Genomic DNA, 17,096 nt, shown 5'->3' on the forward strand with positions numbered 1-17,096 from the left:
ATTTGTAGTTGGTGTTATTTATTGATTCTTCCTCCAAAGGGGCCTAAGCTCGACCCAACCGTTACTGTTGTCAGAACCCAGCCACAGAGCTCAGCTCCCTTCACCCACGCCATGTCTGCGTCACTGCTGTGGGTGAGCCTGGACGGACGGGGGCTGGGGCTGTCCGTGGCAGCAGCAAGCTGTGCTTCCCAGAGACAGCCCCATGCGGGAGGATCAACCCAGGCAACCCAGACATGCGTGTTCACACATGAGGCCGCGAGCTCCATACAGCACAGAGGAGGCACACTGACTTCAGGCGGCCATGTCTGCTGGGACCTGGGTGATCCAGGTGCCACAGCCAGAGGCACCATTCCCTGCACATGGCCACCAGCCACCCCGGCGTGGGACAGCCTGTCCAGACAGCACCTTGGGGACTCCCGTGAGGGTCAGCAAGGGCCCGACCCCAGGCAGGACTGTGCATGGACCCTGTTTTTCAGCCGGGACAGAACTGGCCTCTGCTGCCTCCTGCGTGCTGCATGGGCTCCCGGCCTGGCCCCACATGAGCCTGGGTGTGATGCTGGGCGCTCCCGGGGCGCCCGCCTCGCTTCTCTGCCTTTAAGGCACAAGCAAGGAAGGAAAACATCCCTCGGCGGCTCCCCACATCCGTGTAGGCCACGCTGGACTGTGAACCACTGGGTCATGAATGAGGTTTGTAGGCCACAAGCAGCCTTGTGTTATGCAACAGAACAGAACAGAAAACATGAGGACATGTAACATGTAAAAAAGGAAAGTACTTGTTCACAAAACTTTTGAGTTACGTGTGTGAGTGTGTAAGAACCAGATCAGACTGGAAAAAACTCTGCCCCTGTGGGTTCACTGTCAACAAAAACACCAGCCAGCCCCAGTGTCCAGGCTGTCTCCTCACTTTCCCCAATAATATGTGCCTCAATCCTCACGGAAGCGTCCTAGGCTTCCTGCACACTCTGGCATTTCTCAGTGACCTAGAGAGATCTTTAAACCGCAGTGAGCCTGAGGACGTGGCTGAAATCCTCAGGAACGCCTGTCAGTGTCCCAGCAAGTTGAGTCTGAGTGACACATCTGAGTTTCCACTCCTGAGTGAGGAAGGCCTCGCTGCTAACACCCCCCTGGGGTGTGCCAAAAGGAAGCAGTGGGTGTGGGTGGGCGTCCCCAGGCTCAGTCCCTGAACACACATGCCGGGCGGGAGACCTACCCCAAGGCTTGGCAGCCCCTCAGTGGGGTCTGCTGCTGGACTCCAAGTGTGACCGTTTGCCAGAGGTCAGCATCCCAGGGTGGTCCCCTGGCTCGGAAAAGGTCCTCTTGTAGCTCCGCCCATTGGACCCTCCTCGGTGCCATTTGCAGATGTCACCGTTCAGAATGTCCTGGATGTGCTGCACGATCAGGTTGATGGCAACTGCGCCAAGAGACAGACAAGCAGCAGGTCAGCCACGTCCATCCCCCATGGAGACTGCCCCTCCCTGCAGCACTCAGCCAGGAGTGGGCACCCAACCTCTGCCCTGAGGCACAGGCCTGCGTGAGCTGGGCATCGGGTCAAATCTCAGCAGACAGAAACACACATCAGGACACAGCAAAATAAGACTTCTTAGCTTAGTCTTTCAGGAATTTATGTTAGAGTTGCTTAAAATACTTTCTGCTAACAGGTTTGAATATATATATGTACGTTTTCAGAAACAGGGTCTTACTTTACTGCCCAGGCTGGAGTGCAGTGGCCCAATCATAGCTCACTGCAGCCTCAACCTGCCAGGCTCAAGCAATCCTCCCACCTCAGCCTCCCAAAAGGCTGGGACCAGAGGCGCATGCCACCATGCCCAACTAATTTTCTTATTTTTTGATGGGGTCTTGCTATGTTCCCCAGGCTGTTGAACTCCCGGGCTCAAGTGATTTCCCCGCCTCGGCCTCCCAAAGTGCTGGGATTACTGGTGTGAGGCACTGCACCCAGCTACATACATTTTTATTATTATTATTATTTTTTTTTTTTTGAGACAGAGTCTCGCTCTGTCGCCCAGGCTGGAGTGCAGTGGCACGATCTCGGCTCACTGCGAGCTCCGCCTCCCGGGTTCACGCCATTCTCCTGCCTCAGCCTCCTGAGTAGCCAGGACTACAGGCGCCCGCCACCACACCTGGCTAATTTTTTTGTCTTTTTTAGTAGAGACTGGGTTTCACCGTGTTAGCCAGGATGGTCTCGATCTCCTGACCTCGTGATCCACCCGCCTCAGTCTCCCAAAGTGCTGGGATTACAGGCGTGAGCCACCGCACCCGGCCTACATACATTTTTAAGCATATTTTAACCTTGTGCTGCAGATCAACAGTGGCAGGCCTCCAGCACACAGGGGAGTGCTCAGTAACTGCATGCTGGTGGAACTGTCCCTGTCTGAAGCTCTAGGAGGGGCGGGGGGACAGCCCAGCAGGCCAGCTTCTTACCCATATTGTCCACTCCTCGCGGGATGATCACGTCAGCATACTTCTTTGTCTGTAAGGCACAAGGGGGGTTTCCATGAGGACTTTTCCTTCCAAGGTGATTTTAAGATGCTCAGAAACAGATGGGACAGCAGGAAGGGCGGCCCTGGGGTGCTCAGAGGTGCTGGTGTCATCAGCAAATGGGGGACAGGGACTCAGTCCTCAGGTGTGAGATGCCATGATCCAAGAAGTGAGGCAGAAAGTGCAGCTGAGGCAGCCAAAAGGAAGTGCCTCCTCCAGTGTTCCCATTCCATTACAGGAGACAGCTGGCTATGCTAACGACTGGATTCACTGGGCCAAGCTACGTGTGGCACGTCTACAAAGTGTGACATTGTTCCTCCGGAATTATGAAGCTTCTGCAATACCCTGGCACAGCAACAGGACAGATGCCACCATGCATTATTGCTGCAGGCAGGGACACCGATGGTACCTTACTCCCTCATCCATCCACTCATTGCTTCAATGCTGACTGATTCTCATTCCCTGTCAGATGCTCTGCTGCTGAGGAAGGACAAGGACGGAGATATACCAGGAAATGCAGGGCTGCTGGGGAGGGCCTGCAGCCAGATGGTGGGGGCAGGGCGGGGGGCTTTAGGGAGGGGGAAGCTGCCTGGAGAACATGCCTGAATCAGACAAAGCTGAGGGAAGAGGGAGGGCAGGGTCTGGGTCAAAGGACAGAACTTGGAACGGTGGGTGCTGCTGGCATGTGGATTTGGGTCAAGGAGGCGGCAGAAGAGACAAGCTGCAGGAGGCAGACAAGGACCGAGTCCTGGGGACAGCTGTGTCTGCAGCCGGTGGGACCCCATCTCATGAAAGCATGAGCGCAAGGGCGAGGGCTGCTTTCCATTCTGGTCTGATGTCTGATGGGCTGGAGGAGTCCCAGAGAGCTGACAGGGGTCTTAACTGCCAGCAGGGATGGGCCTGAATGCAGTCGGGAAATACCTACGCGGTCCAGGCAGAGGACTGCACAAGCCACTCAACATGAAGATGAAGGAAAAAGCAGCTCAAGAATGGCTCTGGGTGGGGCTGAGGCTGGGCGCGGTGGCACACACCGGTGATCCCAGTACTTTGGGGGACTGAGGTGGGTGGATTGCTTGAAGCCAGGAGTCTGAGACCAGCCCAGCCAACATAGCAAAACCCTGTCTCTGCAAATAAAATAAAATAAAATAAAAAGAAAAATTAGCCAGGCGTGGTGGTGTGTGCCTGTAGTCTCCAGCTACTCAGGAGCCTGAGGTGGGAGGATCACTTGAGTGAGGAAGGTGGAGGCTACAGTGAAGCAAGATCTTACCACAGCACTTGGGCCTGCGCGGCAGAGTGAGATCCTGTCTCGAAAAACAAGCAAACAAACAAACGAATAACCAAAAACATCTCTGGGGCTTGGGCCCAGGACACAGCAGGTGACAGCACTTCCTCTATTCAGGTCGCTGGGTCAGATTTGATATCCAGAGTTTTACTGCAAATCACCTACTTTAGATCCCAGGAGATGGAGACCAGCCTGGGCAACACAGGGAGACCCCATCTCTACAAAAAATTTAAAAATTAACCGAGCATAGTGGTGCATGCCTGTGGTCCCAGCTATTCAGGTTGCTGAGGTGGAAGGATTGCGTGAGCTTAGGAGGTCAAGGCTGCAGTGAGCTGTGATTGCACCACTGTACTCCAGCCTGGGGCAACAGAGCGAGACTCTGCCTCATTAAAAATTAAAAAAAAAAAGGACGGGTGCAGTGGCTCAAGCCTGTAATCCCAGCACTTTGGGAGGCTGAGACGGGCGGATCACGAGGTCAGGAGATCGAGACCATCCTGGCTAACACGGTGAAACCCCACCTCTACTAAAAATACAAAAAACTAGCTGGGCGAGGTGGTGGGCGCCTGTAGTCCCAGATACTTGGGAGGCTGAGGCAGGAGAATGGCGTAAACCCGGGAGGCGGAGCTTGCAGTGAGCTGAGATCCGGCCACTGCACTCCAGCCTGGGCGACAGAGCGAGACTGTCTCAAAAAAAAAAAAAAAAAAGGGCCAGGCACAGTGGCTCAACAGGATTTTGAGAGGCCGAGGCGGGTGGGTCACTTGAGGCCAGGAGTTCGAGACCAGCCTGGGCAACATGGCAAAACCCCATCTCTTCTAAAAATACAAAAATTAGCTGGGTGTGGTGGCGGGTGCCTGTAATCCCAGCTACTCGGGAGGGTGAGGCAGGAGAACTGCTTGAACCTGGGAGGTGGAGGTTGCAGTGAGCCGAGATCACGCCATTGCACTCCAGCCTAGACAACAAAAGAGACTCTATCTAAAAAAAAAAAGCAGCAGATAGAACTTATTTGACCTATGTATCAAAGGCAGGAATCTTGGTTCCAGCTCCTTTGTGCTGTGTTTTTACCTTTTAAAGAGAACAGGCAAAATGTTCTCTTTAAAACACTCCAATTTGAGTAGAGCACAAGTCCCATCAAGCCAGAAACACAAGATGGAGGAACGGAGGAAAGACAGGTGGGTGCGCAGCGGGGAGTTCCTGCCCTCTGCGAGCCAGCTGGGATCTGTCCACAGTGCTCGCTCTGAGATTTCAGAGCACTGGCCCGGAGCAGCCCGGGGACACAGGCCCTGGAGGAGCAGCTATGAAGCACCTTCTGAGGGCCAGATCCCGGTCTCGGCAGTCAACAGCCTAACATGACCTGAGGGGATAAGCACCCAGGACGTGTCAGATGATGAGTAGTGCCCCGCAAAAAGGAAGCAAGCAGAGAGGCTGGCGCTAGGTGCAGAGGGTTTTCACTGTTGAAAGGGGACGCTGGGCAAGGACCTGAGGCAGGGAGGAAGCGGCTAGTGTGGATGTGGGGGAGATATGGGGCTTTTTTAGGCAGAGGGAGGAGCAGGCACAGAGAATGTTTTTAGAGCTGAGAACTACTCCCAGGGTATGTGGCCGTAATGAACCAAATTCTCCTTCTTTTCAATCAGATCACTGTCACTCAGCACTCAGCCCTCTCACAGCACTGGGTCCCACGTGTCCTTGTGAAAGGGGAAAACAGACTCTTAAGCAGCAAGCGCAGGTACCGGCAGGCAGAACTCCTCGAAGGCCGGCTTCACGAAGGTGGTGTACTGCGTCAGAATCTGCTCCAGGTCCCTCCCTCGGCGCACGTCCCGGAGAACTGCAGCAGCGAGAGGCAGGCATGCATCAGACCTCAGGGCCCGCCGCCAGCCTTGGCCAGGCAGGCAGGGAGGCCCACGGCCGCCTTACCTCTTCGAGACAGCCTGACGTCAGAGTCGGTGTCCACGAAGAGGCGCAGGTGGAACATGTCACGGATCTCCTGGCTGTAGAACACCAAGATGCCCTCAAACAGAACCACGTCTGCAGGGTAGACCACCGTGGTCTCTGGTAACCTGAGAGGGGCACGGGGAAAGGGGCTCTGCTGCAGACACACAGTCAGCTTCCACTCCAGGGACACTGACTCTGTGGGAGGGGGTGGAAGACCCACGGAAACCAACTGGGGGAGGCCTGCCACCAGGCAGGCCTGTGTGAGCCCCAGAGGGGACGTCCTAGCCGGCCCCTCTCCTGGGCCCTCCCAAGAACCACCTGCTTACCTTGAGTGCGTCACAAAATCATAGGTCGGCACCTCCACAGTTTTGCCCTCCACGATGTTCTTCAGAGTCCTGTGCATCAAATCATTATCAAAGGCATCTGCAGGGATGGAGACAAAGGTAAGACAGGCTGGATGCTCTCCTGCAGCGGACAGCAGGGAACCCTCTCTGCTCTAGGGTCAGCACAGCTGGGTGCTGGGGACACTGAGGACCCGGACACAGGTAGACTAGGACCTGCCCTACAGTTTAGGTTTGGTAGCAACAGCGTCCTCTGCAGCCCTGCAGATCACAAGATGACCCTGTCCTTGCTGTTCTCGGGCTGTGCCACTGCCCAAGCTCTGTGCCACTGGGATGCGAGAACACAGGGGTTTTCTGATCAGTTCTTCCCGGCAGGTGGGTAGGCTGGGCCTCCGCTTCTCTCTTTTTCTGGGACTAACTGGTTAGACTGCGGCTTTGCAGGCCTTCTTCCCACAAGTCCTTGGGAAAAGGCTGACCATGCCAGCCAGCCAGGGTGGAAGCTTCTAGCAGTGGCAGGTGTCTCCCTGCCGCATCTGTCCCTGTTTACCTAGCCCGGAGCTTCAGGCCACCAGCACTAGTTTACCCACCACCTCCCACGCTGGCCTCTCTAAGGACTTTGCCCCAAAGCAGGGGAGGGAAATGAAGGGCCACAGCCGGCAGAGGTGTGTGTGGAGGGCCCTGAAGGCCGCAAGGTGGGAAGGGAAGATGGGAGGATTTCTCCAGGATCACAGCTGTGGCAGGGCAGGGCTCCCCACGGTGCAACAGGTTTCCTCACTGGCTCCAACCACGCTCCTGTGGGGACACCCTGGGCCCAGAGAACTCGGCAAAGTTTCCCTGACTTCACAGTGCAGCCAACTCCACTGCAGGCTGTGTGGGGAGCTGGGGGGAACAGCCCAAGTGGGTCTGCATCCATCCAACCCTGGACCCAAGCGCAGCTGGTGAGCGGCCGCCCAGAATGGGGTCTGCCCTCCCCACACCGTTGGGCTCTCGATGTACCTGGGTGGTCGAAATTGTACTGTCCCTTCAAGGCCTTGGCCTTCTGCTCTGCCGTCAGGACCTTGTAGAACCTGTCCTGGCTCAGGATGACCACCTTCCGCTGCCGCTGCTCCACCTCATTCTGTCCCAGCAGCTCCATGATCTTCTCACACACGGTCGACTGGAGACACAGAAGCGGGATTCCCGCCTGGAAACTCTCGTGCTGTGACAGGCACGGGGCCCCTCCTGGGGGCTTCTGCACGGGGCTGGCTTCTGGAGACACTGACCCACCCGACCCCTGCGGGGGATGCTTGGGAGGCGGGAGGACACCAACAGGTGTGGATGGTCTCAGTGGGGGGACCGCGGGGGCCCAACCGGGTCAGCTCGGACTGGGGGCTCTGAGGGGCCTGGCCGGTGGAGAGGCTGTGGGGGAGCCCCGAGGCCCAGCGACCCAACCCCTCGCCCGCCGCCCCAGCCCGCCCCGGCCCATCGCGGCCCGCAGCCCCTTCGCTCCCGCGCCCTGCCCGCGCCTGGGAAGGGGCCCCTCGGCCGGGGCTGGGGTCTCCTCTCTGGACCCCAGCCGGACCGGGCCGCTTGTAGGAACCGGCGAGAGGCGAGACCCCGGCCCGCCCGGCCCCTTACCTTCCCGCTGGCAGTTCCGCCGCTCACCCCGATCAGGAAGGGCCGCTGGTGTGGTCGGTCGGCCTCTGGCGCTGCGCCCTCGCACTCGTCGCCTCCCGCCGAAGCCATCTCGGCCTCCGCTCCCGGGCATCGGTTCCCAGGCGCGCCCGCCCCTTCCCCAGGCCCGGCGCGCCAGCGCAGCGCAGAGGTCGGAGGCGACTCGGGCGATCACTTCCAGGAGGCGCGCGGGGCACGCCGGGAGTTGTAGTCCACGCAGTGGGTGGACGCGCATGCATGAGGGTGCCGGGCCCCGGAGCGCGCACACCGGGGCGCCAGCGGCCCCTCGCGCTGTAAGCTGACTGGCAGGGGACTGCTGCGTCCCGGCCTCCAGCCGCCTGCAAGGTCTCAGACGAAGGTGGCTGGGAAGGTTCCTGTTCCGCACCCCGAGACTGGGGCTGCGCCTCCGCCCGAGTGCTTGCCTCTGCCTCGCGCTGCCTCTGCCCCGGTCCCGGGCCCTCCCCCAGTCGCAGCCGGGCCTCGGCCCCCTCCAGCCCAGGTTCCTCTTGGCCATCCCGGCGTCCGGAGGCCTCCCACCCCACCCGCTGCTGGAGCCGTCGGGGCGCCCCGGAACGTGGCGGGGACTGTCACCTGATGACTTTAGGCTCGTGCCTACAGCGCGCCAAGGAGGCAGAGGCCCGTGTGCTTCCACCCCTGCCCCCGTGCCTGGCACAGAGAACGTGACAGGCAAATTCTGATCCATTCAAATTGTGGATTTCCCCAAGACAGAAAGACTGTTTGCAAGTCCAGCTCCTAATGCAGCTGAGCACTCCCTAAATATTTGATGATGCTGAGATATGATGCCAGTGGGACTAGAGTAACCTGCAGGCATGAAAAATCTTGGTTTCTGTCACTTGGCAGCTATTCATCCATCCCAGGAGGGGCTACAGGCAGCTCCCGGTGATCAGTGGGAGGGGACTTGGGCTCCCGGAGCCCTGTGGACATGGACAGCAGGAAGCTCCCCGAAGGGGCACTGAGTAAGCTTGTCTTGCCAGGAAAAGCAGTGGAAAAACCGTGTGTGGTTAGGAGCCAGCTGACCTTGGGCAGTGACATGATCACTCATGTTTTTCCACTTCCAGTGTAGGAGAAATACCGTGGTGAGACTTCCCTGTCCTAAAGCACGCGCAGGGCTTGGCGAGGGCCGGGCCCAGAGGCAGTGCCTGTTCTGTGTTTTCTTAGATTCAGTATTTGTCTATTTGGCATCCATTCACCATCCGGCCGGTTCTATTAACTACATTTTCTTATTTTCTGTATCCTTGGTGCTCTGGCATTTGGGCTCAGGGTTAGCCAATTCTTAGAGATAGCAAAGGCCAGGCCAGGTGCGGTGGCTCACACCTGTAATCCCAGCACTTTGGGAGGCCGACGTGGGCGGGTCACAACATCAGGAGATCCAGACCATCCTGGCTAATACAGTGAAACCCCGTCTCTACTAAATATGCAAAAAATTAGCCGGGCAAGGTAGCAGGCAGCTGTAATCCCAGCTACTCGGGAGGCTGAGGGAGGAGAATCACTTGAACCCAGGAGGCAGAGGTTGCAGTGAGCCGAGATTGTGCCACTGCACTCCAGTCTGGGCCATAGAGCAAGACTCCATCTCAAAAAAAAAAAAAAAAGAGAGATCGCTAAGGCCCGGGCCAGAGCATGCCTTTCATATACAAAACAGACAACCCGGGCGGGCGCGGTGGCTCACACCTGTAATCCCAGCACTTTGGGAGGCTGAGGTGGGTGGCTCACGAGGTCAGGAGATTGAGACCATCCTGGCTAACATGGTGAAACCCCATCTCTACTAAGAATACAAAAAATTAGCCGGGCGTGGTGGCGGGCGCCTGTATACTGGAGAGGCTGAGGCAAGAGAATGACGTGAACCCCGGGGAGGTGGAGCTTGCAGTGAGCCGAGATCATGCCACTGCACTCCAGCCTGGGGGAATGAGCAAGACTCCGTCTCAAAAACAAACAAACGAACAAAAAAAAAGACAACCCCAAGTCTACAGCCCCAGCCACCTCCTTATCTAATTCTCGCCCTGCAAGCCAAGATTCTCCCTGCCCTAAATCACCCAGGGCCAGGTATCAGGTGACTAGAGACCACATTGCAGCCCAGAGCCTGCTAGAATTACTTAAACTAGCCAATGTTAAACTCTTTCCCTGCCCTGTCAGGCCTTTCCCATGGAAACCCCAAGAAAGCCTCAGATCTGGGCTCTCCCCTCGCTCCTGCTTCTGCCTCCTGACCAAACCTGGGGTTCCCTACAGGCCCTGCATGGCATGGGTGCCCTTTCTCTCAGGAAATATGATCAATCTTGCAATGGCTTTGGCCTCTCCTCATGGTCACTCAGCCGTACCTCGGTAAATTAAGCCCCAGGCACAGGACAGTGCCTAGCAAACAGCCATGCTGCTGGCTTAGATCTGTCTAGGTGTGTGCCCCAGAGGTGCCCGTCCCCCAAGCCAGCTTTGAATTTGTATCAAGGGAGAGTTAGACACAGTTTCTTGCCATTTCTTCCCCTGTGGTCCAGCCACGTAGTGAAAGGCAGGGAAACTAGCAGAGTCTGACCAGGGGATGTCCCTGATACCCCTGGCCTCTGTCCCATGTGCCCTCTCTGGTGACTGGTCACAAGGCATGGGCTGCCAGGGCCAGTCAGGCTGTTGCGTGGTTCCGCTCCCAAGGCCAAGGGACAGTTTGGGGAGGAGTCACTCCCTGGGAGCTGGCCCAGCACCCAGGAAGCCCACAGTCCAGGAAACAAGGCCCGGGCCCACATGGCTCAGGCCTTTGGGCCACAGTGGCTCCCCTGTGGGACCATCACAACCACCACCAAGCAGAGGTCCAGCCCCAAACCTCTAGCTGGTCCCCACCTCCCCATATTGTGAAGAAGAGTGACTTTTGTGTGTATGTGTGTTTTTGTTTGTTTGTTTTTTTTTTTGAGACGGAATCCTTCTCTGTCGCTCAGGCTAGAGTACAGTGGCACAATCTCGGCTCACCGCAACCTCCGCCTCCCAGGTTCAAGCAATTATCCTGCCTCAGCTTCCCCGAGTAGCTGGGATTACAGGTGCCCGCCGCCAGGCCTGACAATTTTTGTATTTTTGGTATACAGACAGGGTTTTGCCATGTTGCCCAGGCTGGTCTCGAACTCGTATTCACCCGCCTCGGCCTCCCAAAGTGCTGGGATTACAGGTGTGAGCTGCTGCGCCGGCCGAAGATGAGCCAAGATCCAGCCACTGCACTCCAGCCTGGGCAGCAGAGTGAGACTTTGTTTAAAAAAAAAAAAAAAACCGTGAGTGGATGGAAGGAATTCCTGGTGTGTTGGAGGGTTTGTTTGACCTCTGTGGACATGTGCAGAGGCCTGGCCCTGCACAAGACACACTAGGGGTCATGGAGATGGAGACAACAGGACCAAGGAGTCTCCCAGGGCTGCTCCTGCCTCCCAGCCTGCACTCGCCTCCTCAGGCCCACCAAGCCCCAGCCAGGACGCCTGCCCTGACTCTTCCCCACACCAGTTCCCCAGTGAAGCTCCCAGCCATCCCCTGGATGAGCCAGGCCAACTTCTCCATTCTCAGTGGCCCTGGTTTCTCCCCTGGGAAGCCACTAACACGGAGGCAGCATAGCAGATGGTTCTGCAGTCGCCTGCTTGACAGCTGCCCTGAGCTTCAAAGTGCCAAGAGGGCAGGGCTGTGGCTGCTCACATAGCCAAGTCTTTGCCTTGCACAAGAAATGTGGTGTTAGTGGGCACAGTGGCTCATACCTGTGATCCCAGCACTTTGGGAGGCCGAGGCGGAAGAATCACTTGGACTCAGGGCTTCGAGATCAGCCTGGGAAATATAGCAAGACTCTGTCTCTATAAAAAATGTTAAAATTAGGCCGGGCGCAGTGGCTCATGCCTGTAATCCCAACACTTTGGGAGGCTGAAGTGGGCAGATCACCTGAGGTCAGGAGTTCAAGACCAGCCTGGCCAACATGGTGAAACCCTGTCTCTACTAAAAATACAAAAAATTAGCTGGGTGTAGTGGCGGGCGCCTGTAATCCCAGCTACTTGGGAGGCTGAGGCAGGAGAATCGCTTGAACCCGGGAGGCGGAGGTTGCAGTGAGCCGAGATCATGCCACTGCACTCCAGCCTGGGCATAAATAAATAAATACATACATACATACATACATACACCTGTAATCACAGCTACTCAGGAGGCTGAGGCAGGAGAACTTGAACCCGGGAGGTGGAGGTTGCAGTGAGCTGAGATCGCACCACTGTACTCTTTTTTTTTCTGTCCGAAAAAATAAAAATAAAAACTAGCTGAGTGTGGTGGCATAGGCCTGCGGTCCCAGCTACTGGGGAGGCTGAGGTGGGAGGATTGCTTGAGCTTGGGGGAGCGGAGGTTGCAGTGAGCAGAAATCACGCCACTGCACTCCAGCCTGGGGTTGTTGCTGAATTGGGGGTTGGGAGTAGGTGGAGAGTTGGGTGGAGTCTTGGAGCCCTGGAGTTTGGGTTTCCCAGAGCCAGGCAAGGCCATGCTCCTAAGAGTGACCACTGTCTACTCTGTGGATTCGCCTTCTTACCTACACTCTGGTGCAGGATGTTGAAAATCGGGGAGGCTGTGCGTGTGGGGGAGTGGGGAGCGTATAGGAAATCTCTGCACCTTCTGTTCAGTTTCTCTGTGAATCTAAAACTGCTCCCCCTGCCTCCTCAAACACACGCAGTACAGAAAACACCACCCTCCATGGCTGCCCTCCTCCCTCCTCCTTCAAGCCAGACTAACCCCTGCAAAAATGTCAGCTCATGCCAAGCCCGTCCTGAAGCTTTTATTGAACACTAGCTGGCTCTCAGCACTTAAAGAGTTAAGCAGGTTCCTGCTGTTTTAAGTATTGATTGCCCTTTTCCCTGTAATCATAAAAGTAACTCCTGTTGATTGCAGAAAATGTATACACACAAACACACAACCAAAATGAGAACCACCCCTTACTCCTCACCCAGGGAAAAGCATGGTTTTGAGTTCTGGGATGTGCCCTTCTGGTCTGACATGGCTGTTCTAGATAACGGAATGGGAGGCTAAACAAGGTTTGGTGGTGTGTGTTTGTTTGTTTGTTTTTTGAGACGGAGTCTCGCTCTGTCGCCCAGGCTGGAGTCCAGTGGCGCGATCTCGGCTCACTGCAAGCTCCGCCTCCCGGGTTCACGCCATTCTCCTGCCTCGGCCTCCCGAGTAGCTGGGACTACAGGTGCCCACCACCACGCCCAGCTAATTTTTTTGCATTTTTAGTAGAGACAGGGTTTCACTGTGTTAGCCAGGATGGACTCGATCTCCTGACCTTGTGATCTGCCCACCTGGGCCTCCCAAAGGGTTGAGATTACAGGCGTGAGCCACTGTGCCCGGTTTATTTTATTTTATTTTTTTTTTGAGACAGAATCTCACTTTGTCTTCCAGGCTGAAGTACAGTAGCAGTGGCACGATCTTGTCTCACTGCAACTTCCACCTCCTGGGTTCAAGTGATTCTCCTGCCTCAGCCTCCTAAATAGCTGGGATTACAGGCACCCGCCACCACGCCCGGCTAATATTGTATTTTTAGTAGAGACGAGGTTTCACCATGTTGGCCAGGCTGGTCTCAAACTCCTGACCTCAGGTGATCCACCCGCCTCAGCTTCCCAGAGCGCTAGGATTACAGGCGTGAGCCACTGTGCCCGGCGTGTTGCATACCTTAAATAGCATTAAAGACTCACAGCCACCCTGTGATATGGGTACCATTGTGATCCCATTTTCCTGATGGGTAAATTGAGGAACAGAGAGCTTATATGGCTTGCCCAAGTCTTGCAGCTGCAAGAGACTTCAGTCAAGTTGTCTGAGCCAGCAGGTGTAGGAAGCCAACGCACATACTCACACATACACACTCCACATACACACAGAACTGCACCATCTCCCTGTTCAAAGACAAGATGGGGAAACATAACAGCCAGGCCCTTGGAATTTAAGAAGGTCCCATAGCCAGCAGTTTGAAGCTGAGTTGCCCATAAAGGGTCCAGGACCAGGTATGTGTCTTAGGGATGGGAATCAAAGCCACAGCTTCACACACAGCAGGAGGTTCTGGAACTGGCCCTCTGCAGACAACTGGAGCCCGAGAGGAGCTGCCCTTTTGTGAAATTACAGAAACCAGTGGAGCGCTCGAACTCTGGGTAAACGGAGTCATATCTAAGAATGTGGAACCAGGGGCCTGCACTACACCTGGGCCACCCACATGGGACAGAAACTCCAAGCTAACGAACTGACATAAAAATGGTTCAGACCAGGCATGGTGGCACACACCTGTAATCCCAGCGCTTTGGGAGGCTGAGGTGGTAGGATTGCTTGAGGCCAACAGTTCAAGACCAGCCTGGAAAACATAGTGAGACCCTGTCCTTTTTTTTTTTTTGAGACAGAGTCGCCCAGGCTGGAGTGCAGTGTCTGGATCTTGGCTCACTGTAAGCGCCGCCTCTCGGGTTTACGCCATTCTCCTGCCTCAGCCTCCCAAGTAGCTGGGACTACAGGCGCCCGCCACCTTGCCCAGCTAGTTTTTTTGTATTTTTTAGTAGAGACAGGGTTTCACCGTGTTAGCCAGGATGATCTCGACCTCCTGACCTCGTGATCTGCCCACCTCAGCCTCCAAAATGCTGGGATTACAGGCTTGAGCCACCGCGCCTGGCCTTTTCTTTTTTTTGAGATAGAGTGGATAGAGTGTCACTGTGTCATCGAGGCTGGAGTGCAGTGGTACAATCTCAGCTCACTGCAACCTCCACCTCCCGGTTCAAGTGATTCCCTGCCTCAGCCTCCCAAGCAGCTGGGATTACAGGCATGCTCTACCATGCCTGGCTAACTTTTGAATTTTTGGTAGAGACAGGGTTTTGCCATGTTGGTCAGGCTGGTCTCAAACTCCTGACCTCAGGTGATCTGCCCACCTTGGCCTCCCAAAGTGCTGGGATTACAGGTGTGAGCCACTGTGCCTGGCCAGTGAGACCCTGCCTTTACAAAAAAACAAAACAGGCCAGGCGCGGTGGCTCAAGCCTGTAATCCCAGCACTTTGGGAGGCCGAGACGGGCGGATCACGAGGTCAGGAGATCGAGACCATCCTGGCTAACATGGTGAAACCCTGTCTCTACTAAAAAATACAAAAAAAACTAGCCGGGCGAGGTGGCGGGCGCCTGTAGTCCCAGCTACTCGGTAGGCTGAGGCAGGAGAATGGCGTAAACCCGGGAGGCGGAGCTTGCAGTGAGTTGAGATCCGGCCACTGCACTCCAGCCTGGGCAACAGAGCGAGACTCCGTCTCAAAAAACAAAACAAAACAAAACAAAACAAAAAACAAACAAAACCCCAGCTAGGTGTGGTGCTGGTGGCATATACTTATAGTCCCAGTTACTAGGGAGGCTGAGGTGGGAGGGTTGCCCAAGCCCAGGAGTTCAAGGCTGCAGTGAGCTATGATGGCATCACTGCACTCCAACCTGGGTGACACAGACTCTGTCTTAAGAAAAGGAAAAAAAAAGGCCAGCCACAACTGGTGCACGCATGGGAACCCCTCACAGAGACAAATGTGAAACTCTGATATTCCAGGGCACCAACATGGCATGTGCAGGATGCTTTTAGAAGACAACGGCTGCTGAAGATGAACTCACACACAAAAATTACAAAGATGAGGAAATCTGCCCCCTTGCAGAGCAGTTAACAGGTGTGACTCGTGATGAAGTCACATCTGAGAAGATACAGATGATACCATTTGAAAAGGACCTAAAAATAAGTCTATCGGTCGGGCTCAGTGGCTCATGCCTGTAATCCCAGTACTTTGGGAGGCCGAGGCGGGTGGATCACTTGAGGTCAGGAGTTCGAGACCAGCCTGGCCAACATGGTGAAACCTCACCTCTTCTAAAAAACCAAAAATTAGCTGGGTGTCCTGGTGCATGTCTGTAATCCCAGCTACTCAGGGGGGTTAGGCTAGATAATCGCTTGGACCCAGGAAGTGGAGATTGCAGTGAGCCGAGATCACACCACTGTACTCCAGCCTGGGCAACAAGAGTGAAACTCCGTCTCAAAAACTATAACAACAGGCCGGGCTCGGTGGCTCAAGCCTGTAATCCCAGCACTTTGGGAGGCCGAAACGGGCGGATCACGAGGTCAAGAGATCGAGACCATCCTGGATAATACGGTGAAACCCCGTCTCTACTAAAGAATACAAAAAAAACCTAGCCGGGCAAGGTGGCGGGCGCCTGTAGTCCCAGCTACTTGGGAGGCTGAGGCTGGAGAATGGCGTAAGCCCGGGAGGCGGAGCTTGCAGTGAGCTGAGATCCGGCCACTGCACTCCAGCCTGGGCTACAGAGCGAGACTCTGTCTCAAAAAAAAAAAAAAAAAAAAAAACTATAACAACAACAAAATATACATATATATATATATATATAGAGAGAGAGAGAGAGAGAGTCTATTAAAGTGTTTGAAGACCTGACAGCTAAATGCAACACATAATCCTAGGATAGGAACAAATATGCTAGGAAAGAAAAGACATTCTTGAGTCATTTGACAAAACGGTAATACAGACAGTAGATTAGAGCAACGGTCCCCAACCTTTTTGTCACTAGGGACATGGAAGACAATTTTTCCACAGACTGGATAGGGGGTGGGGGGTGTTTCTGGGATGATTCAAGCACATCACATTTATTGTGCACTTTATTTCGATTATGATTACATTGTCATATATAATGAAATAATGACAGAACTCACCTTGATGTAGAATCAGTGAGAGCTCTGAGCTTGTTCTCCTGCAACCGGATGGTTTCATCTGAGGGTAATGGGAGACAGTGACAGATCATCAGGCATTAGATTTTCTTAAGGAGCATGCAACCTGGATCCCCTCCCATGCGCAGTTCACAACAGGGTTCACAGTCCCGTGAGAATCTAATGCTGCCGCTGAACCACACATGTATTTATAGGAGACAGAGCTCAGGCAGTAATGTGAGTGAGGGGGAGCAATGTGAGTGATGGGGAGTACTTACAGGCAAAGTTTCGCTCTCTTGCCCGCCACTCACCTCCTGCTATGCGGACCGGGGTACAGGTCCATGGCATCCAAGGGGTTGGCGACCCTTGGATTAGAGTCTAACCTATTGCACCAGTGTTCAATTCACTGAATTTGCTAACTGTGCTGAGGTTATGTAAGAAAATATCCTTATTTTTAAGAAATGCACACAGTTATTTAGGGGTAAATCACCGTGATATATGCAATTTATTCTCAAATATTCAGAAAAAAATTAAGTATACACATACGCATGTGTGCGTCTGTGTCTGTGTATGAACAGAGAGTACACAAATGCTAAAGCAAACAGTGCAAAATGTGAGCCGAGAAGGGGTCTGTCCAAGAGCTATGGGATGATGAGCTCCTGCCGCTGTCACAAAGTGCCAGGGGCCGAGTGGCT

At 54.9% G+C, this 17,096-nt stretch overlaps 1 protein-coding gene across 1 annotated transcript; it reads right to left on the bottom strand.

Moving 5' to 3' along the window:
• Position 1: 1 nt before the first annotated feature.
• On the bottom strand, positions 2-7,869 carry UCK1 (uridine-cytidine kinase 1). Its single transcript, XM_008005894.3, has 7 exons — positions 7,666-7,869; positions 7,045-7,204; positions 6,034-6,130; positions 5,690-5,832; positions 5,506-5,600; positions 2,440-2,488; positions 2-1,411 (listed from the first exon to the last, which is right to left on the bottom strand). Exons 1-7 carry the CDS (start codon positions 7,771-7,773, stop codon positions 1,230-1,232), a joined length of 834 nt encoding a protein of 277 aa, XP_008004085.1. The 5' UTR covers positions 7,774-7,869; the 3' UTR covers positions 2-1,229.
• Between the last annotated feature and the right edge of the window lie 9,227 nt (positions 7,870-17,096).

This window comes from Chlorocebus sabaeus, chromosome 12, assembly GCF_047675955.1.
Source record: "Chlorocebus sabaeus isolate Y175 chromosome 12, mChlSab1.0.hap1, whole genome shotgun sequence".
In the NCBI taxonomy this organism is placed as follows: Eukaryota; Metazoa; Chordata; class Mammalia; order Primates; family Cercopithecidae; genus Chlorocebus; species Chlorocebus sabaeus.

Excerpts from the sequence above, each read along its gene's own strand:
- UCK1 (XM_008005894.3), bottom strand. The coding sequence starts at position 7,773 with ATGGCTTCGGCGGGAGGCGACGAGTGCGAGGGCGCAGCGCCAGAGGCC. Across the intron at positions 5,601-5,689 it reads CGTCAGGCTGTCTCGAAGAG|TTCTCCGGGACGTGCGCCGA; the intron begins GTAAGGCGGCCG and ends TCGCTGCTGCAG. Across the intron at positions 2,489-5,505 it reads TCGAGGAGTTCTGCCTGCCG|ACAAAGAAGTATGCTGACGT; the intron begins GTACCTGCGCTT and ends TGTGCCTTACAG.